This window comes from Manis pentadactyla, chromosome 1 (assembly GCF_030020395.1).
Source record: "Manis pentadactyla isolate mManPen7 chromosome 1, mManPen7.hap1, whole genome shotgun sequence".
Taxonomy (NCBI): domain Eukaryota; kingdom Metazoa; phylum Chordata; class Mammalia; order Pholidota; family Manidae; genus Manis; species Manis pentadactyla.
Window position 1 is genome coordinate 150128327 of NC_080019.1, and position 22874 is coordinate 150151200.

At 33.1% G+C, this 22874-nt stretch overlaps 1 protein-coding gene and 1 long non-coding RNA gene across 10 annotated transcripts in view; one reads left to right on the plus strand and one right to left on the minus strand.

The window, feature by feature from the left end:
- Nucleotides 1-22096, plus strand: part of ZNF654 (zinc finger protein 654) — a 99565-nt gene extending 77469 nt beyond the window's left edge. For 2 of the 5 annotated variants that reach the window (XM_036898906.2, XM_057501919.1), the window contains 5 exons: nt 2098-2233; nt 4878-5080; nt 5605-5744; nt 12682-12823; nt 16118-22096. In XM_036898906.2, coding sequence (XP_036754801.2) covers nt 2098-2233; nt 4878-5080; nt 5605-5744; nt 12682-12823; nt 16118-18553 — 3057 coding nt within the window. In that variant the 3' untranslated portion in view covers nt 18554-22096. The remainder of the gene's footprint in view (nt 1-2097; nt 2234-4877; nt 5081-5604; nt 5745-12681; nt 12824-16117) is intronic. The other 3 variants (XM_057501911.1, XM_057501918.1, XM_036898924.2) reach the window with 2 other exon arrangements.
- The window catches only part of LOC118919218 (uncharacterized), a 104117-nt gene that overhangs the window by 77131 nt on the left and 4112 nt on the right, over nt 1-22874 (minus strand). For all 5 annotated transcript variants that reach the window (XR_008997551.1, XR_008997543.1, XR_008997545.1 and 2 more), the window contains exon 2: nt 18398-18479. This is a non-coding gene — a long non-coding RNA (uncharacterized LOC118919218). The remainder of the gene's footprint in view (nt 1-18397; nt 18480-22874) is intronic.

Here is a 22874-nt window from a genome sequence, read left to right on the forward strand (position 1 = left end):
CAGTGCTAATCGCTGTGGTGCCTCACTTACCCTAAGGCAGCTGGAAAGATGGGGTTGTCCAAGAACTCATCAGGGGAGCTAAAGCTTGCCAGTGATTCAGGGGCTTGCATCCAGCTCACCTTATTTCTTGTGCTTTGACTGGATCAAAAGCCAGCTTATTGTAGTGGAATTTTAAGTACAGCAATATGTGTATTTAGAGTAATTTAGGAGTTTGTTTACCCTGAGGTTTGATATTGATGATTGTTTTTAACCATGAAGCTATTGCCACAGATTGTTGCTGTGTTCCATGTGTTAATAAAAAGTCATGGCTGATGAAAAACTTTATACCTTATTTTTATGAACGCTATTTTCATGCTGACACACGGAAACAGAAATTCTATGTAAAGGCTTCAGTGTCCTAAAATAAATATTCATGTTAAATGTAAAAAAAAATACTTGAAGAAACAATAGCTAATATTAAGTGTTTACTATGTGCTAGGTCCTATACCAAGAACTCTTTTCAACATTGTGTATTATTTAATCCTCACAACAATCCTATGAAGCTGTTTTTAGTATCCATTTTATAGATGAGTTAACTGAAGGAGCACAGAGAGGTGAAGTAACTTGCCCATTGTTTGTAGGATTTTTGTTTGCTTGGTTGCAGGTTTTAATTTGGGAATGTCCTAAATAACATTTAGAAGATACTTAGTTTCATGTTTTGAATTAATGATCCTTTGGACTTCTTTGACTGATTTCTTGATCTTGAAACTTGATTTCTTCTACTGCTTTGTTCTCTTATAAAACAAAATCTCTAGTGTGTTTTAACAAGGAATGAAAATTGGCATATAGATATCACTTTGGAATGTTCAAATGATGAAAGTCCATGACAATTTAATAAAAGTAAAGTGTTTATTGCAACATGGAATATATAGTCTGATTATTTATCTGATAAGTAAAATTTGTGAATATACTATTTTATCCTGAAGCTTTGCTTTATAACTGTTAGTAGTTTTTAATATCTGAGGGATTTGAGCTCAGAAAGAAATTCTGGGCAATTATGTTTTAATTGATGTGCATTTTATTCAAATTTTTAACATTTCCAATTTCAATATCTTTTTTTTTTCCTTAAGCCTTTAAGCTCAATTTGCACTTAAAAAAATAAATGTATTCATATCTCCACTAGGCCTTCAGGTAATTTTTATAAATTATCAAATTAAATACCCTGAAACTTTTTAAAACCAACACCGAAGAATGTAACACTTCAAAAAAGTATAAACAATTAAATCTTGTAAATTTATATCTAATAAATCAAATTTATAAATTTAGTAAACCGAGTTGTCCTAAATTAAACATTGTTTACAAACTTAGCTTGTTATATAATTAATATTATAATCACAAATCTAAGATAGTACATTCTCTAAAAACATTACAAGTATCTTTAAAAAAATATATCAGAAAATGCAAATTATCAGTTAACGCCCAACTTATGAATACATCTTTATCTTAAACTTAATGCAAAATCTTCACAATATAGGCTGGATTCATTCCTTTAGCTTGTCATTTCTTCATCCTCAAACTATAAATCTACTTATAGAACAAAGTGGAATAGAATTTCCATCTTCTAGCCTTCTATCACAACTAAGATTATATATACACTTGGGAGCAGGGCAGGGGATCTGTGTCTATGTGTCAGCCAGAGTCTATGCTGGACAGGGCCCATTAACCCCTATATTATCAGGCTCTTATCTGCCATTGTTAATAATTACTATGAGCCCTCACATAAATTTAACTGAATGTTTTAATTTTTATATTTTTGCAACCTGGTTCTTTTCCTAGAAATGATGCATCCCTAAGTTTTTCCCTTAGGTTACACTTCATCCCTATTTATAATGGGATTTTCTAAGTCCAGTTATGTACAAATTGTGTAACCTTTGGCCTTAGAGCCTATTTGTCTACTATTGGGATTTTGACACCCTAGTTAGGCTACTATGCAACTCTTTCTCTTTTATAATTTGGTAACTGCCTCATTGACCATCAGTCATTTTATTGACAATGATGATCAAGTTTAGTTTTTAACCCCTTTAAATTCACAAAGCCAAAATGATTTTTCTCTCCTAGGAATGCCAGAATCACCTCCGCAGATATGGAAATGTGAATCTGGAACTGGTGACTCGAATCATTAGAGATGGTGGCCCATGGGAAGATCCAGTGTTGCAAGCTGTTCTTAAAGCCCAGCCAGCATCTCAGGAGATAGGTACTTCAGGAGACTCAAATCAAAACATTTGTGAGAAGCAAATACAGTTTCATTTTTAACTAGAGCAGTAATAGTAATTTTTCTTTATTTTTTAATATTGAATAAGAGTAATGTATTTTCATATAAAAGTGTGTTTAAGTTATTTATTATACTAATCTGGCCCAAGAACAATTTTTGACACTAGATTAGGTACATTTATTCCAGTGGGAATTAAGAGTATTAACACAGTTACTATATAGATGTTACTTTCTTACAGAGTTTGCTTTTGTCACTTCAGTTACATTTTAAAAATCTAAGTAGGAACATCTTTAAAAAAAAAAAAATAAACATCCTTCTTAAGCACATGGAATTTCTCTATATAGGAAACTCTGTGAGGCCTGGAATTCTTTCAGTTTTTGTCACCACTACTACATATCCTACACCTGGCCCAATACCTGACACAGAGTTAAGGTGCTCAATATGAATTTTGCTGATTGAATGAATGACCACATGATGAATGCTTAAGTGAATGAGTGACTAATTGAATGACTATAGAAGTATCAATTCCAAATATTGTAGAGCAGTATTTCCGAAACATCATCCATTAGTATAAGATTTATCTCATCCCCTTAACCACCTGCAAACTTCTTTGACATTACCTTCTCCCAAACCTAGATCCACAATGGTTCCTGTAGGCCAGAATTCCCTTTTGAGGCAGGAGGCCCTGTCAACTACTAGTTAATTCTTTTTGAAAAAAGAAAAAAAAATTGCCTTATTATTCCTGAGCCCTAGAAGATTTTGGATCACCAAAACTTAGAATTTAAGCTCAGTGGTAGAGAGTAAGTGTCCAAGTTTGGAAAACATTTGAAAGCACGGAGAGAGCCTAAGATGGCCAAAGGGAAGAGAAGACCTCCCAACTCTGGTACCATTCAGACCTTGGTGTAGTGAGAAAGACACTTCAAACAGATTTTACTGAGGTTAGGATCTTTTGATTTGTCCCAGTTTAAGGAGTAGGGGTGAGTTGTGAGTACAGGTAAGGGGCTATGCTAATCAGGCTTAAGAGCAAGCCCAATCCCAGATACAAGTGTGGAGGACTGTAACAGAGTTTTGAGAGGTGAAGAAAGAGATAAGACCAGGAAAGTGTGCAAAGTGACGGAATGAGACGGGGAATAGGATAAGACGAGGGAGAATGAGCTAAGGTATATGTGATAGTGTATAGTGGTATATACCCCAGGGTACAGAGGAGACTGGCACTTGATGTGAGGGTCTCAGAAAGGAAAAAAAAAACTGAAGAGGGAAGCAGTTGGAACTGAGGAATAAAAGTTGGTTATTGAGGAAAAGTATGAAGAGTCAAATACAGGGAAGGTAAGGGTAACAGATTGAAGGAAACTCCAAGGAGACTGGGTGTTGTGGCCAGAGGGGATAGGAGCTAGACAAAGCCATAGCTTCAAAGAGTGAGAACAGGGAAGAAGAAAGTTTGGGCTTTTAGGGGAGTTTTTATGCTTCTGAGTGGGAGCTAGAAAAACCTGTTGTTGGTTTGGTGCAGGGCGGATGGCTTATTTAGATAGATAGATAAATAGCTAATGGCTTATTTATATAGATAGAGAGGGAGAGAGTCCTTTCATACTTACACTAGCATACCTCACTTTGGGAAAAGCTGCTCTAGAGACCTGATCAGTAATATGGATGACTTTCCTTTAGTTGGTGATTATTAGGGTATAGGCCAGTCTGAAGTTTATCTTTGTATTAACTACACAAATCAGTGTCTGCTTATTATATTTTGTAAACAATTGCAAGGCAAATATTGAAGCCCAAATCAAACACTACTTATAGGCATTTTGAAGCTACTGATTAAACATATACAACTAATTAAAACACTTTTCGATTAGAAGTAATGAAATAGGAATTCTCGTTCCTGCTCTGCCACTTAGTGATTCTGTGTCCTTGGGCAAGTCATTTGACCTCTCTGAGACTCAGTTTTTGTGATCTGTAAAACAAGTATTATGATACTGGTCATAAGGTTGTTGTTAGGTCTAAATAAACTTATATAGATAAAAGTGTTTAATATTTTTTTAAATTATATAAAAGCAAGTATTAACTAGTAATTATCCTTAGTGACATGACCATATGTTAATAAGAAGTCCTATTTGGGACTACTTTTGGCTTAGTTTTTTTGTTGAAAACCAGTAAGATATATTTCTTATATGATATAGCCTTTTCATTAATTCAGATTATATTTCTCTATAATTAATCTGAATATGATTTTAGTAATTCAGCCTTCTAATCTTAAAATAAGGAAAATATTGGGCAGTAAGAAGATAAAGTACATACTTAGACTAGAAAGCAATTCCAGACATCATGTTATTTGAAACATATTTTTATATACTAGTGGACTAAAATAAGACTATTTCATGTTTTTTCCTTAAAAAATATTATTTTTTTACTTTTCAGACAGAAGAAATCAACAGATGTTTCTTGAGCACTGTTTTGGTGTTACTCTTATTTCCATTTTCCAGTCATATAATTGAGTATTCTTTTTACAAACTTGAAGAAAATGTTTAATTAAATAACTAGCTAATCTAATTATATAACATTAGTGGTAATGTTTCCACCAACAAAGTTTGAATCTTTTGAATATAATGAGTCTGTTTTCCTTTTAATGTAGTGAACAAATACTTAAGTTCTGAAAATCCACTGTTCTTTGAACTGCGTGCCAGATACCTAATTGCTTGTGAACGCATACCTGAAGCAATGGCTCTCATTAAATCTTGTATAAATCACCCAAAAATCAGTAAAGACTTGTACTTCCATCAAGCACTCTTCACCTGTCTGTTTATGTCACCTGTAGAAGATCAGCTATTCCAGGAGGTACTGTCTGAGATGACGTTTGCCTTTTACCATTTTAACCTTACAATTAAAGAAAAAAAGTAGCCTGTTCTTGTTAAATTGCTTTTATATTAATACCAAAGGCTTCAAGAATACATTATTTAGATGTGTTCTCTTTGGTGCCATTCTTTAAGCTCATGTTGACTTAGACAGAATCTGATGTTAACAAATGATGAAATTAACAGAGTTCATTAATAAGCATTTCCATGTTGAGCTTCTGGTGTGACAGAGGAGATCAAATAAAAACCGGGAAGTATTAACAGTTTTGCCTTTTACCTAAAATACGAAGAAATTAAAAGAAAATATTTTCCTAAGGTGGACTCTAGTTACCTACAAGTTGAGGACCTTAAAGAGATAAAAAGTAGAAACTATGAAACCATGAAAGTACTTCTGTATGATTCATTATGTATGTAGAAGAAAACTAGAATCTGCTTCTGAATGTTTGAACAATTATTGCCCCTTTTCAGATATTTTTAATGATATAAAACTGATTTTTCCTCTTACAGCAATTATTGAAAACTGACTGTAAGAATGGAATTGATATCATCTGTAACACTGAAAAAGAAGGCAAGACTATGTTAGCCTTGCAACTCTGTGAATCCTTTCTTATTTCACAGCTCCAGAGTGGTGCTATGTACTATATCTGGTAAGTGTTCCTAATACAGAAATTAAAATGGTAAGATGGGAAACAGAAGGAAAATTGGTTAGTGGAGTTTGGACTTCATCTGTATCTCTTTTTTAAAGTTATGTGAAAATGTTAAGCCACTTTAATTTATCATGCAAGAAATAATAGTAGGTTGTAAGACCTAAATATTAAAAAGGACAGTAATCATGTACCAGTAATTGACAGTGTAAATGTTTAAGGTATGTGTTACAATGAAAGTTGTGTTTTAAATTAAACTTGAAGTGTTAATTTTTTAAGACTTTATTTTTTAGAGTAGTTTGAGGTTTACAATCAAATTGAGAGGTATATACAGACATTTTCTGTTTACCCAGGCTCCACGTTATAAACATCTCTTACCAGAATCATTCACTTTTTACCAAGGATGAACCTACATATTGTAATCACCGAAAGTGTACAGTTTACCTTAGGGTTCACTCTTGGTGTCATACTACGAACATGGACAAATGGATAATGGAATACATCAGTATAATATCAAGAACATTTTCAAAGCCCCCAAAATCCTCTGTGCTTTGCCTGTTTATCTCTCCCCACTATCTCCACCTCTGGAAACCACTGATCTTTTTAATATCTTCACAGTTTTGCCTTTTCCAGAATATCATAAAGTTGGAATTATACAGCGTAGCCTTTTCAGTTTGGCTTCTTTCACTTACTAATTTTCACTTAAAAGTTTCTCCATGTCTTTTCATGGCTTGATAGCTCATTTTTAGCACTGAATAATATCTCATTATCTGGGTTTACTACAGTTTATTTATCCATTCACCTACTGAAAGACATCTGGTTGTTTCCAAGTTTTGACAGTCACATGAATAAAGGTGCTATAAATATGTGTGTGCAGGTTTTTGTGTAGACATACGTTTTCAATTCCTTTGGGTAAATACCAAGGAACGTGATTGCTGGACTGTATGCTAAGAGTATGATTAGTTTTGTAAGAAACTGTCAAACTGTCTTCCAAAGTAGCTGGACCATTCTGTATTTCAGCAGCAATGCATGAGAATTCCTGTTCCTCATCCTCACCAGCATTTATTGTCAGTTTTCCAGACTGGTCATTCTACTAGGTGTGTAGTGGTATCTCTTTGTTGTTTTAATTTGCATTTTCCTGATGAGATACAATGTAAAGCATCTTTTCATGTGCTTAGTTGCTATCTGTGGATCTTCTTTGGTGAGGTGTCTGTCAAGGTTTTTGGCCCATTTTTTATTGTTTTTTTTTTTTTTTCTCATTGAGTTTAAAGTTTGTTGTATATTGTGGATAATCCTTTATCAGATACGTCTTATACAAATATTTTCTCCTAGTAGTGGCTTATGTTTTAATTCTTTTGATACTTTTTCACAGAGCAGAGGTTTAAACTTGAATGAAGCTCAGCTGATCAATTATTTCTTTCACGGATTATCTTTGGTGTTGTATCTAAAAATGAATCATCATACCTAAGGTCACCTAGGTGTTCTCTTAAGTTAGTTTATAAGAGTTTTGTAGTTTTGCATTTTATGCTTAGATATGTGATTCATTTTGAATTAATTTTTGTGAAGGGTATAAAGTCTGTGTCTAGATTCATGTTTCTCATGTGGATTTCCAGTTGTTTCAGCACCATTTGTTGAAACACACTATTTTTGCTATATTGTGTTGCCTTTGCTCCTTCATCAAAGATCAGTTGACTGTATTTATATGGCCCTATTTCTGGGCTCTCTATTCTGTTCCATGGCTCTATTTATTCTTCCCCCAGTACAACACTGTTCTGATTACTTTAGCTTTATAGTAAGTCTTGAAGTTGGGTAGCATAAGTCCTCCAACTTTATTCTTCTTCAACACTGTATTGGCCATTCTGGGTCTTTTGCCTCTCCTTATAAACTCTAGAATCAGTTTGTCAATATCCATAAAATAATCAGCTGAGATTTCACTGAATCTACAGATTCAAGTTTGGAAGAACAGACATTTTGACCATAGTGATTCTATTTAGGAACACACATTATCTTGCCATTTATTTAGTTCTTTGATTTCATTCATCAGAGTTATTTAGTTTTCCTCATGTAGAACTTGTACATACATATTTTGCTATATTTATACCTAATTATTTCATTTTTGGGGCACTAATATAAATGATATTGTGTAGTATTAGCTTTTGATAATATTTAAAAAGCTACTTAAAAGTTATTGGTCAGATATATGAAACATCAAGTCTACCTAGCAATCATGAATCATGCAATTTACGATGTGATATGAGAGTGTTTTTAGTACATCATACCCTCCAAATGCTATTAGGTGAAATTATGAATACACATACACATGAATATACAGTACATATATAGACAACCCTACCACTTTTACATTTCATTAATTCTTAAGGGAAAACTAAGTTTTATTTGCTTAACGTAATGATCTGCAATGACATGGACCATAAACATTTTTAAATCAATGCTTTTGAATTTTAAATTCTTAAATATTTAAAACAATAGCTGGAAAGGGGATTTAAAGATAAACTCATTTAATAGTCTTGTTTTATAGATTAAAATCTTCAGACTCAAAGAGTCAAACAGCTAATGAGTATTAATCAAATGGAGATGAGTCTAAAAATTAGTGAACTTATCTTCTGAGGGAGTATACTTCTAGTTAGATTATGTCAATTTTTATTCAAATATTTACTATGTAAATTGGAATTTAAAATAGAGGTGAGGGGATTAGGAGGCAGTGGTAAGACATACACTTTTAAATACTTCACAAAGTATTAGTCATTTCCTGATACTTAGTTATTTTGAAATGGAATATAGACATCACTGTTATAGTAGATCTTTTCCTATGGAGATAGGAATGTTCTCTGTCCTTGGCTGTATTAAACTATTTAAACAGGATATCTTTAGTTTTTTCATTTTAATATACTCACAAATAAATTGCAGTCACATATAAACAAAACAAGAAGACTAGAAAAACATATTTTCTTCTCTTGGTTAACCAATTTCTACTTTTTATGGAGGTACCCTACAAATAGAAAATAGAATAATGCCTATCTTTTCTGCTTCTGGCACTGTCACCTGCCAAGAATAGAAATTGGGTATACAACTTCCAACTGCCTTATTGGAAAGGAATCTTTAGCCTGCTTCTTTGTCTTTCTTTCTAGTAGGCTGAATTCTGATTGCTTGCCCTCTTACTTTTTCTGCCCCTCTTCCCTATTTCTGAATAAGTTGATTTTCATTGCAACTTGAAAAGCAGGATTCTTTCCAGCCAACAAGGTCTGTGTTGTCTTTTCATCATGGCCTTCCCTACGAACCAGCTTACCCTTCATCTCTCAATCTGTGAATAGAACCTCATTTACAGTGCAGTTTTACTCTATCTCAAGCCAGTGTAGCAAGCTACTAACAACCCCATTTCTCTGACCATCACTAATAAAAGTAATAATAATTACAGCTGCTAATACTTGCTGAGTGCTTCCTATAATGTGTGCTTTATATATGGATTTTTTCATTTATTCTAACAATCTTATGGAGCAGGTATTACAGCCAAGCCATTCAGCTAGTCAATAATGAAGTCAGGATTCAAATCCAGGCAGCCTGATTCACAGCCTCTACTATTAAACATTACTTACTATAAATGCATCAAGTATGAAAAAGAAAATCTGTGTTGTAAGGGTGGCTGTAGACCCTGTCATAGACTATTCTCTTCAATTAGATAACTTGATTGCATTAGTAGTTAGCTACCTGGCAGATGTGTGTGCACCAGATTGGTGCTGTGTTTTCTAAAGGACCCTGTTTGAAAAGAAAATGTAAGTTTCACTAAACTTTCCTTTGGGTCTTCACAAAGTCAACTATCAGTGGTTTTCAGGGTGTTTTGTTTTTTGTTTTTGTTTTGTTTTCCTTCAAAGTCCAGTGTACAAGTAAAACTTGAGACCCCTATATGGATTCAATAAAAATGGAGTTTCATAACCATATCCTGAGACTTATGTGTTGCCTTTTAGAAAGCTAAAATCCATATTGGTAGCTTTCTCCTGGCACATAATTAGGATCTTGGGATTATATACTGTTTGACAGGTTTCCTCCTGAGTTAATAAAGATAGAAAAGATCTCTCTTTAAGGAAGTAAAAAGATAATATTATACTGAAGAATGTCTGTAAGAAGTCTCAAGTTGTTTTGGGAACAGAGAATAAATATATACATTTCTAATATGTTAGACATTCATTTCTGTAATATTGAATGGAATTACAGTACCATTGAATTCAACTGTAATACTGAGTAAAAATCTGTTGGAGAGATACACCATGAACTGTTTGAGTTCTTCCATAGCTCTTGGTTCATAACATACCCCTTATTTAGAAAGTCCACCATCATCTTTTACCTCATTCCATGTTTACAATTTCCCTTAATGTATTTCCTGAAGAGGTTTCCTCTAAAAGGTGAAAACATTTAGGAGTATAATTTTTTACCAGATTATTAATAAATATTTATTGAAAAAGTCTAACTGCTTGGTACTGTGAAGACTGGTAAGGACAGAATATACGAAACTAGGAATTTATTAAATATCAGTATGTGATAGACATTTCACTTGGGCATTCTTATTTATCTATCAGTGCTTCCACTTTAAGCTATGTAATTTTACATACGTACTTCTACCAGGGTGGCTAAATTCATGTTCCCCAGTCCCCCAGATCATTTCATTCAGTGCTTATTCAATATGCCATGTACTATTAGTAACAACAGAAACATGCGTTTCAGAGTCAGAAGGATCAGGATTTGAATCTGGGTACTCTTCTAGGTTTGTCTCCTCATCACCGGTTACTCTACTCCATTTAGTTTGTCTTTTCTTTATGCTGATAATTCTACTTGGAAAGTACTTTTTCATATATAAAATAAGTTTAATTTATCTTTCAAAGTCCGTATCAAGTGCCTCTTCTTGTGAAAGCCTTCATGAATACTATAAACTAAGGTAATAACTAAAGGGCAGGAATATATAGTAGGTTTTCAAAGATAACTGCTGCCAGGGACACTGAGATTGCTAAGGTTTTTTTAAGTTTGTTTCTTCCAGTTAGTTTCAGTCTTCCTGTTGCAGATCAGAAGGAATGCCAACTATTCCTCAGCTTCATAGTTTAGAGTTGAGAACATTCCAGGGACTCTGATTAGCCTGAAAGGGGTCAGTTTTCTACTCCTGAATTAAAATCTAAAGGGTGAGGAGGGTCACTTAGGAGACATGGCCATTGGGATTCTGACCCTGTGTTTAGGACTATTCCCATTAAAATGGCTGCCTGTGAACTGGGTAGTACCATACCAGTTAGTGTATAATGCCCCATTGAAATTTAGGTCTATCTTATTCCCATTCTTACGTTCTTGGCACTCTCTCCACTATAAAATGTGTCATTGAGATTTACTATGTATTAATAGTTGGGGAAACAGAACCTATAAAATATTAACAAGGAAGTATATGGAAGGCATTCAATCATTAAAAAGAGTAAGATCTATTCTGAAGTAGTTATCACTTTAGGATTCAAATCCTGATCCTTCTGACTCTAAAACCCATGTTTCTGTTAATATTGTTATGTAGCATGTACAGTAAGCATTGAATGAAATGATCCCATAGGCTGGAAACAGATCTAAGTTTAGCCACCCTGGCAGAAGTACATATGTAAGATTAAAGGGCGTACAGTGGTAGCATTGAGAAAGAATGGTATGGATGTGGGCAAAAATACAATCAAAATATAAGGCTGGGGAAAATAAATAGGTCAGAACCAAATAGGTAGAGAAATCTTTAGTGTCATTAACTGATTGGAAAAGATGGTCAATTTTGCAGGAATATCCTTTGTTTTAAGTGGGTTAGGGTGACAGAAAACAATCTGAATCAAAATACCAGGCATGGAAATTGGGAATATGTGAACCTGGTGAGCTTTGTAAAGGAGTATGTGTGCAAAAACAGCAGGTGATGGACTGAAACTTCCGAACACCCACAAAGCAAGTACAAAATGGAGGTGGAATTTTGGGTTTACTTGGATGTTGCTTGATGTCATTTTGTTTGCATTTTCCGTATTGTGCCTAAGTGGACTAAATAAGCTTACTCTCACCATAGTAGTCAAGCTGTCCTTAGATTTAACTAGGTGTATGTGCTGGGCTCAAAGTACATATTCAGCAAATCACTTAAAAAAATTTTTTTTCCATCAATACTTTTAAAATGATATTTTATGTAGCTTTTATGATACAATTTAAAGAATTCTAATTTGCTAGAATGTGGTATCCAAATATATCAATTATATCTAGTGATTTTCTTTGCCTCAAAACCCAGTGCTCTTCCCTTGTTCATCTAGTAACCCTGTCCACATTTTAGAAAAGAACCTACCTGTGAAATACTATAGTTTCCTATAGTATTTAAGTATATAAAAGTATACTTTTGTTTAAAAGTACTACACTTTTTTAATGGAAGAGAAAATCTAAAATATAAAATTTCAGAATAGTCTTACGTTGTTAATCTGTAGTACTTTTGGTTATTTTAATAGATTGAAAATTGAAAATATGAACCATTTCATCTTTGCAGAAAGTTTATATTTATTTCTAAATTTATAAGTAGGGCATTAATTAAAAGCCAAAGTTTATTTCTTTAAAGTAATATCATTAATAATGGTATACTGGGTTAGAATTTGTTTTCATCAAGTACTAGAGATGCCTTAGGTTTGTCAGCAGGATTGGAATTCATTCCATACCACTGCAAAAATGAAAATCCCTGATGTGCTTCCCCCAGCTTCTATTAGTCATATATAGGTAGCAGAAGTAACTTGAGAGTTAACATAATAATCCATTTACACTCACTTTGTATACATCCTAGCCATAGCATAGATAGAATTAGCAAAAGATATATATGTGTGTGTGTGTGTGTGTGTGTGTGTGTGTGTGTTTGAATAAACTGTATCTTTGATTTTTTTTTTCTCATTTACAGGGAGTTGATTTTCATATGGAGTAAACTTCAGCTTAAGTCTAATCCTTCAAAACAAGTTTTTGTAGATCAATGCTACCAGCTTTTAAGAACAGCAACTAATGTGAGAGTCATATTTCCTTTCATGAAAATCATTAAAGATGAGGTAATTAGGATATATTTATCCCTTCATTTTAAATGAAATTTAAATGAAGTTCACTGAAACTTGAATCTCTTATGATAAAATTTATTTGATTATAAAATGGAAGAGAAGGAGGATTTTAAGGCCACATTCTCCATATCTTACTTCCTCCCCTTTCCCCATCTTCAAATTCCAACGTGGTACAAAGAGCATATATACATATATGAAATAACTCAAAAATGAGAAAAAAATGCCAGTGTAGTGTTACTTAAGATTTAATATGGGAATAATACCTTCCATAGGGAGCTGTTAGCTCTTATTTTTATAAGGAGAGTTGACAAACTTTTAACACTATCCTAAGTCCTGTTTTTAGAATCTTAACTAATTTGAAAGTGAATTTTTGCATGTCTAAGGTAATAGCTGTTCATTGTCATAGAGCAATATAGTTCATAGTTTTAAGTGGTATTTAGGTGAAAAGGAACAACGAATTCTGAGCCATTTTTGGAACTTAAGGACAAATTTTTCAAGTGTTCATTTGAAGTAAAAAAGAAAACTCCATTACCTGTTTTTAAAAATAGTTCTAAAGCAAGTTTTTCATGGGCCACTTGCAAGTGAGTACAATTCTACATATGACTGTTAGAGACACGAAAGTGGATCCTGCCGATCCTTTTAACTCTTCCTTTCAAATATTAACAGAACTTTGAACAAAAAGACAGGAAAGGTAAAGCAATCTATATTTTAGGTAGCTCCATTTAACTGAATCTTTATATGGGTTACTTTTAAATATACAAAGAGGCATCCATTAAATAATATATTTTAATTTTTCTTATTTATTTATGCATTTGTCACATTATCATGTCACTCATTAGATGTAGTGATCATATTCCCATGATACAAAGTTGGTAGCACTGTATCAGATGGTTTTTCTTTTAACTTCCTACATATTTTGCTGACTGCATTAATACTTCATTTTTAAATAATGAAATGTCATTCCAGCATTGTCAGAATTAACCTCTGCCCCCACCAAAAAAGGGAAAGAAAACAAACTATGTTATAGAATACTTTTCAATAGTTGAAATGTATCAGAATCCCCTGTAAACCATTTTTAAAAAATAAAGAGGTGCCATATATGTTTTTTTTTACACATGATTCTCATTTGCACCAAAAATTGAGAGGCTGTTACGGGAAGTTTACAATATAGATGAAGTTCAGCCAGTTAATCATAGAGCCTTTTTCTTTTCACAATTCTGATTCTGATCAAAGAATACATTATAAGAGGAAAAATTCAAAGATGAAATAAATGTGGAACATGTGCTTTTAATTGTTTATACTCACACTAAAAACGTTTTCATTTGATTGAATAGATTATTCATGTGCCTCAGTGCTGGGAAAAGAGGCACAGAGAATGCTGTGTGAGTTCAAAATAAGACATTACCAATGACATATCTGAAAAGGCTTCACAGAGGAAGATGCTTTAAGCTGGACTTTGCATTAATACTAACATTTGTGGAGGATTTTGTACTTAACACAGCACTTTTTTGCCTTGTTTCTCAACAACTGTCTAGTGGCATTAATAGGGCAGAGGAAGGTGAGGAAGTGTGTGGGAGACGAAAGTAATGGGAGAGACTGCAGGAAGTTGAGGTGAGGAAGGTTTGCTCAAGATCCTAAAAGGACTTAAATGCTACACTAAAAGTTGGAACTTCAGTCCATAAATATACTGGAATCATTAAGGATGTCAGATAAGGAAGTAGTCTGTTCTCTTTTGTGATGGTCCGGAAATTTTTTAACTTGAGCAACTGACTACATTATAATTTCATCCTTTCAAGATAGAGGAATTAGACAGAACTTTGGAGAAACAGAAGGAATTGTTTTGAAGCAGTGCATTTTGAAGTTGCCATGCCTAGAAAATCTAGATGGGAATATCCAGTTATAACAGACAAACTAGAAAGAAGAAAGGATACCAAGCTGGAAGTGAGAGATTTATAGGAAAAAACTAAAGTCAGTGGAATAGATCTGATCTCATTCATTCTGCAAACATTTATTCAAACAATTGCTATATGCCAGCTTCTGTGCTAAACCACAGGATACAAAAAAATGAGATAATATCCCTGTGATACAGGAATTCAAAGTCACAGGGTAGAGGCATAGTCATACACAGATAATTATAAAACAGTATGTACATGCTTTTTGGAAATAAGTATAATTATTCTCAAGGGGAAAGAATAGTGCTTAACTCTAATACAGAACAGAGGTCAAAATGAAAAGATGAATGGGGAGAAAAACCTTTAGAGTAGAACTGATGCTCAAAGAATGAATAGGAGATGGGTAGAACTTTACCAGCTAGACAAAGTAGGATTATGATGTACAAAGTTAAGGTCTACTTGAGTTCTGCAAGTTAATAGTTTAGTAGGGTTATATAACAGGTAGGGGACTAGGAGAAGATGAGGCTGGCAAGGTAGTGTTTCTCTCTGTCAGCTATAATATGTCATCTGTAGGCAGTCTGATGTATATACACACACACATGCACACAGTTTTAAAGAATTATTATTGTATCATTTTCTCTTCAAACTAGCATTTAGATCATTCCAAATCACTAGAAGTATTATTTATAACTTGAATTAAGGTGTGTGGACAACAAATTCCCAAGTAAAAGCTGATAGTTATTTCTCAGTCATCATCAGAAGTTTTAAAGCTTGAGTAATTTTCAGGTATTTTCTGTTAGGCATATTATTCTCATACCTTGTTAGATTTGTAAAGACTGAAACTGCCCCCTTCATGGGGGTCACAGTTTTCTCCTTATTTGGATAAAATTACTTTTAGTAAGTAAAATAAGTAATATTACTTACTGCAGCTTTATGAAAGTTTCTATAAGCAGTTTTTTAATCGAGTTATTTTTCAACATCAAAAGTTGATGTTCTAAATACATATAATTTAATCCTTATGCCACAGAATATGAGATAGGTACCCAAAATAATAAATGGGGGCCCAGATTTGTAAGAACCGTTTATCACCATAAGTTTATGAAGAATTTTGTATTTATCCACCATTAGGTTATGAAGCATTTTATATAATGGTTAGTAGGACTTGTCAAACTTGAAAATTAAACTGGGAGCTAAAATGCTATCTTTTACAAATTATTACTCTCAAGTTAAAAAATATTTATTTATATATATTTTTAAAAGTTAAACAAGGCTACCCATTAAGGAAAACTGTACATGTAGAATACATGTTTATTCAGCTTTTGAGTTGTATTTTAAAAAGTAGTTGGTGTAGTAATTATTTTAAAGGTATTTAGTAGTAACATTTTTCTTTTTACAGGTTGAAGAAGAAGGCTTACAAATTTGTGTTGAAATTTGTGGTTGTGCTCTACAACTAGACCTTCATGATGATCCCAAGACTAAATGTTTAATTTATAAAACAATTGCACACTTTTTGCCAAATGATTTAGAGATCCTCAGGATTTGCGCACTGTCAATATTTTTTCTCGAGCGCTCCTTGGAAGCTTATCATACTGTTGAAAAGCTTTACAAATGTCCAGATGAAGAATATAATGAAGGCACAAGTAGTGTTCAAAATCGTGTTCGTTTTGAATTACTTCCAATTTTGAAAAAGGGATTGTTTTTTGATCCTGAATTCTGGAACTTCGTAATGATTAAGAAAAACTGTGTAGCATTACTGAGTGATAAATCAGCAATTAGATTTCTAAATGAAAGTACACTGGAAAATTCTGCAGGTAATCTAAAAAAAGCAGTAGAACACCAAGGTATAGATGAAGGGCTTGATTCTCTTACAGATCAGAGCACTGGAGAGCTTGATCCAGATGATATATCTGGAGTGCAACCTAAAGGTCATATTAATACAAAGAAAAACCTTACAGCTCTTAATACTTCCAAAGTAGATCACAGTGTCCCAAGGCATCGGTGTATGTTATGTAACAAGGAATTCCTAGGGGGTCACATTGTAAGGCATGCCCAGGCTCATCAGAAAAAGGGCAGTTTTTCATGTGTAATATGTGGTAGAAAATTTAGAAACAGAGGACTTATGCAGAAGCATTTAAAGAATCATGTTAAGAAAATACAGAGACAGCAGATTGCTGCAGCTCAACAGGAGAATCAGGAAATCCCTGCTTTGGAAGAAATAAATTGTTCTGATACTTTAATTTCATTTGAAAATGGGAATTCTGATAATAAAGATTTGGAAGTAGAGACTGTTACTGCTTCCAGCCCTTCACATGTGGCTGAAATCATTAAAATTCCCATAACCATATCAGAAGATGTTATTGAAAACATCATTGAAAATGGCAGTCCTGATACTTCTTTAAATAATATCTCAAATGTAGTGGAGCCTTTACCTGTATGTGGTGACTATGAGGAGGAAGAGGATGAAGAAGGTGATTATGAAGAAGATGATTATGACCTGAATCAGGAAACTTCAGTACTTCATAAAATCAATGGAACTGTGTGCCATCCAAAAGACATATATGCTACAGATCAAGAAGGAAACTTTAAGTGCCCTGCTCTTGGCTGTGTCAGGATATTTAAAAAAATTGGATTTCTGAATAAACATGCAAGGACTGTTCATCCAACTGACCTAAATGTGCGGCAAACAGTAATGAAGTGGAGCAAAGGAAAATGTAAATTTTGTCAAAGGCAATTTGAAGATTCTCAACATTTTATAGATCATCTTAATAGACACAGCTATCCAAATGTGTATTTTTGTTTGCATTTTAATTGCAACGAGTCATTTAAGCTGCCATTCCAGCTTGCTCAGCACACAAAAAGTCACAGGATATTTCAAGCTCAGTGTAGTTTTCCAGAATGTCATGAACTTTTCGAAGATCTTCCTCTGCTATATGAACATGAAGCTCAGCACTATTTAAGTAAAACACCAGAATCATCTGCACAACCAAATGAAGCAATTCTTTGGGATGTTCTTACAGACTCAAATCCTAACCATCAGGAGAAAGACTCATCTAGTAATGAGAAACAAACTATTAGTCCACCAGTTTCTACTAGCAAATCAAGGAAAGATTCTACAGAACCAAAGACGTGTACAGAAAGTATGGAAAAGAAAACAGACAATTTAGTTCAGAATGGTAATGATCATTCTGATGACACTGTTTCTGATACAAGTTTGATAGACCAAAAGATGCCTGACACAGAGCCAAATTCTGAAAATAACTGTAATATTAGTGATTTAGTCAATGGACACAACAGAATAGAGCAGACACCTGTATTTTCATCAGATCCTGCTTTGAAAATTGATACAAACAGAATCAGGACAGAAAACGGTTCTATTTTACCCAGTGTTATACCACAAGAACACAATACCCTGCCAGTATCTCAGGCACCTTCCAAACCAAATCTGACAAGTGAACATACTTCATATGGCTTAATTTTAACAAGGCCCTATGTCAGACCATTGCCTCCCAGTTACCTTGATGAACAGTACCTTAGTATGCCAAAACGCAGAAAATTTCTGACTGATAGAGTAGATGACTGTTCTGATCAAGAAAACATTTGTAAAAAATCAGTGAAAAGATTAAGATGTGGCAAATGCCTGACCATCTACTGTAATGCAGAAGCACTTGAGGCTCACCTTGCACAAAAGAAATGTCAGGCACTCTTTGGATTTGATTCAGATGATGAAAGTAAGTCTTCCATCTTCTCAATAGGTATATCTGGAGAAATAGAAAATGCCATAGATCTTTATGAGGTTATAAAAATTAACATTTTTAATGTTAACCAACGTTAACATTGTGTAGCATATAAAGCACTATCCCATACATTATTTCCTTTAATCTGTATGACCACTATGAAGTGATAGTGCTATTCCGTTTTTATAGGTCAACTGAAATTCACAAGTTAAGTAATTTGCATAGGCACAGGCTTATGAACTTGTGGGAGTCAGAACTTGTACACAGTCTTTGACCATACTCTTTCACTGTATCTGAGGCTTTTCTTCATTCAAAGTTTCATGTAACAGAAGTTCTGGAAGCAAAGTTATGATGATGAAAATGTTTTTCATCTGCATGCCAGAATGTAAACCAAGTAAGTTGAGTCTCTACTACAAAAACATAGGTAAAAACTAGAAAATAACTGAACCACAGAAATGAGCAAAGAGGTTGCCTTTCTACAAATAACAATATTTTTTGGAAGAGTAAGGGCATAATTAAACAAATCTGACTTAGAATTCCATTTGAATATTTATAAAATTTGAATTAACAGACATGTTCTGTTTTACAGGTGCCTGATAAAAAATGTTTCAGAAAGATCTGTCGATCAAGCAGTAGTGTGAAAAAAGCACTACAAGAAATGCATCACCAGTTTGCTATTTCCCTGATGGCCTTAATTTTAGAGCGGTCTTGGATTACTAAAGATAAAGACAAAGCACATTTTCTAAATGAGCTCACAGAGGAGATGTGCTAGTTTAGACTCCAAAAGGATTATTACAAAACTCCCAAAGTACCAGTTATCCAGAAAACCATATTTGTATAAAAATTGATGATGAATAGCAGCATGCTCAGTTTCTTATGTGAGAAACATGTTCAGGCAACTAGTCAAATAGAAAAACCAGCTATGGCCTTACAGAAAGGGAAAAGTTAACCCATTATTTAAAAAAAGGGTGGTGGGGGGTGTTGTTTTACAATAAACAAAGTATTCTACAAATGGGATTTGTTTTCTTGTCATGCATAATCAGATTATATCCTCCCTTCTGCTCAAATATGGTTTAAGGAACCATTGCTACTGGGTTTATTATAATTTGGAAACTGATACATGAAAATAAAACTTGATTTACCACTATGTTATCCATAAAAGATTATAACTTGTTCCTAGAGATGACTGGTTAGACCGATCAAAGTTTAAAGAATAGCATGCTTAAAACAGTATTTGCTAATAAGCTCTTGATAAAAACCTTCCGTTTTCCATTTTTTGTAATTGAGTTATATTTAAAATGCAACGGTGTCAATTAAATAGAAAAAGTACCATCAGTAACTGGAGAACGATTGGAGGAATCTAAGACCATTAAAGGCTATCTAGTTAAAGGAAAACACTGAATTGCCAATTCCTCAATGTGAATAATGGTATAAGCACACTGGGATATTTCTATTTGTACATAGAGTAGTGTTAGGACATTGCTTGATGATTCATAGTAAGGTCCTTTAGACTTTAATGTGAGTTATCGAAGAATAGTCCTATAAAAATAACTGGCTGTAAAAGAAATGTCAGTTAAGAATCAGGTCAAGAAATCATTGATTTTATTCAGTTTGGAGAGTTGAGTCTAAAATAAGCCATACTACTCATGCTTTCTTATTTATTGGTGAAGAATTTGGTCTGAATGGTAATTTTTATATATAAAAAATATTTACACAAATTTGCACGAGAAGAACAAGACACAGTAAGTTACACTGATTTATTTTCTTTGATGACCAGAAATTTCCCTGAGAAGGATTTTAACCTAGTAGTCAATAAATTGCTAAAACAAAAATGTTATTAAAAATAACCTCAGATTTGTTCCACTTGTACATTCTCTAAAAGAGGAAGCTTATATACCATCTTTTACCTAATCGTGTGTTAATCTATACCAGGACTAATATGAACAAAAATGCAAAGGTAAATTTTTCAGAACTGGAGCTACCAATGTACTAACATCAACCAGATATTCCAGTTACTCCCAACTGATACATTTTTGTTCAAAGCAGATAATCTTATCAGACCATATTATGATAGATTTTTGGATATTAAAGCTTGAATGAAGTTACTAATGAAGTGGGACATTTTTTCTGGGGTAGCATCTGGACTTTGTTAAATTAGGATTTCTAGGTCATAATACCTCCCCCCCAAAAAAAATTGTTCCCAATTTTATTTATTTATCATGGGCATTCACTACTATGCAATTGATAGTCCATTCCAATCAAATTTAGGTTTGTTTTTGTTCTGTTATTATATAGCCTACATTAGGCTGTGGAATTTACATTTAAATAACGTAAATAAACACAATTCAATCTTAAAATCCTTTAAGGTCGACTTTATAAAGTTTTTTTTCACATACTTGTTAACACTTTAGTTCTATTTCAGTTCAGTCTAAAATACATCATGCAATAAAAAGTCTGTTTGGAAATTAGTCATTTGGAAAATGAATTTTTTTAAATTATAATTTCTGCTCTGTACTTTCTCCAGAAGTTTAAAAATTACAACTTTACATTTTATCATATTTTTAACTTTTTATTTTTTGTAAGTTGTAACTATTGACATAAGTCCACATCTGCAGATTATTTTTATTCATTTTTGTAGTTCATACCAAGATGTTTTAAACATATTCATTTTTTTTAATTTTGATGTTTTATTTCTACATTTGTGTTGCTGAGGGAAAACTTTCTGAAATGCTGAGATCAAATTCATTTATACATAACTAGATCAAGGAATGTTTTATAAAATTCTATTTGACCACACTGTTCTAACCTCTTTATATACGTCTCATATAATTGCTATTGAAAGAATGTGTACATTTTATTATGTATGTCTTATAAAAAATAAACAATCATTTTGCCTTTATTGGGTGGGTGCATAAACTTCCAACAGTTCTAATTTGGGATTTAGAAGAAAATGAAGCTTTCTTATTCCTCAGATTCTTCTTTCTTTTCTATTCCTTCTATTTTGAGGGTGTTTATCTTACATGGACCAAGTTTCAGTCCTTTGTTTTTAAATAAAAATTTCTTGCAAAACATTAACTATTAACTTTCTGCTGTTTCAGTAAGGTCAAAAAAATAGCAAATCTGAATTTTTGCTGCTCAGATACAGAGGAGGCAAAACAGGGGAATCTCCGTGGAAAAGGACACTGGTACTTTGGGCTTTAGCCATATTCTTTTTCTTTTAAAACCATCAATTTCATAATGAGTAGATAATTTATAACACTGAATTTGTGATTCTTTGCAAATCACACTTGAAGGTTCAGCTGTACTCCTTTCATGTTTGGTTTAAACTTTCATGGATGAAAAACGTAAAAGGGATGGTAGTGTTTATTTTTTAATTTATTTGGTACTGTAAAACACCTTTTCAGAATGATTAAATGCTGCATATGCATTTTGGAATTGTTAATATGTGAAAGATACTAGAGATTCAGCAAGAAAGGAAAATTGTGCTTCCTTGTTGAACATTATTTTACTTTGCATTTTATAAGAGTACAAATTAAAACTGAGCCATTGAACTGCAATAAATCAATAATAGTGTCTCATTTCAAGAAGTTTTTTTGTACTGTACATAGATTTGTTCAATAAAACATTGTCCTTGTTGGTAATGAAGTGTTCAGTTTTATGTAGCACATTCCTTCTAAAGGAATTAGGCTTCAGATATATAAAGTAAGAAATTTCTATTACATTTCATAAGAGAATGAGGTATTTGTTAGTTTTGCCATATTCGGATTATTGAATGACTTTTAGAAACATAGATATAAAAGCTTACATAAAGTAAGATATTTTTAGACATAATTTTAACTTATGCCCATATGGAGGAATTAGAGGTTGACAAAATGCTGGTTACTACCGTCATTCCTGTACCTGCAAACTTGGTGGGTGGAAGATACAACTTCACAGCTCTCCAAAAGCAAGACAGTGGATGGACTTATCGATGTTCGTAACTCTTCAAAAATAAAGAGCCTCTGGTGGAACTTAAAAAAACAAGACTGAAGTCACTTAAAAATATGATGTAAATGATGAAAATTACTTCCTACAGAAGCATTTCAGTGGGAAAATGTGTAAGCCAATTAATCTGTGTCTAAAAGCTGCTTTTTGTTTTTTGGTTCACTAACAGGAAAATCTACATTATTTGCTATAACTGACAACTGGAAAAAATGGGGGCTGAAGTAGAAAAACAATGTCTTTGATGCCAGGAGATAGCTCTGCAAATGGAAGAATAGACACAGTGTTATAGTTATTTGCACATACTACAAGCCTGTTTTGAAAACTACTCAAATTACTGGAGTGTTCTACGGCTGAGATTTAGAATCCTTAGTCTGTGATTTACAGTCCTTTGATCCTAGACTATTAAATAAACACACTGAGGTATTTAGATAAAGT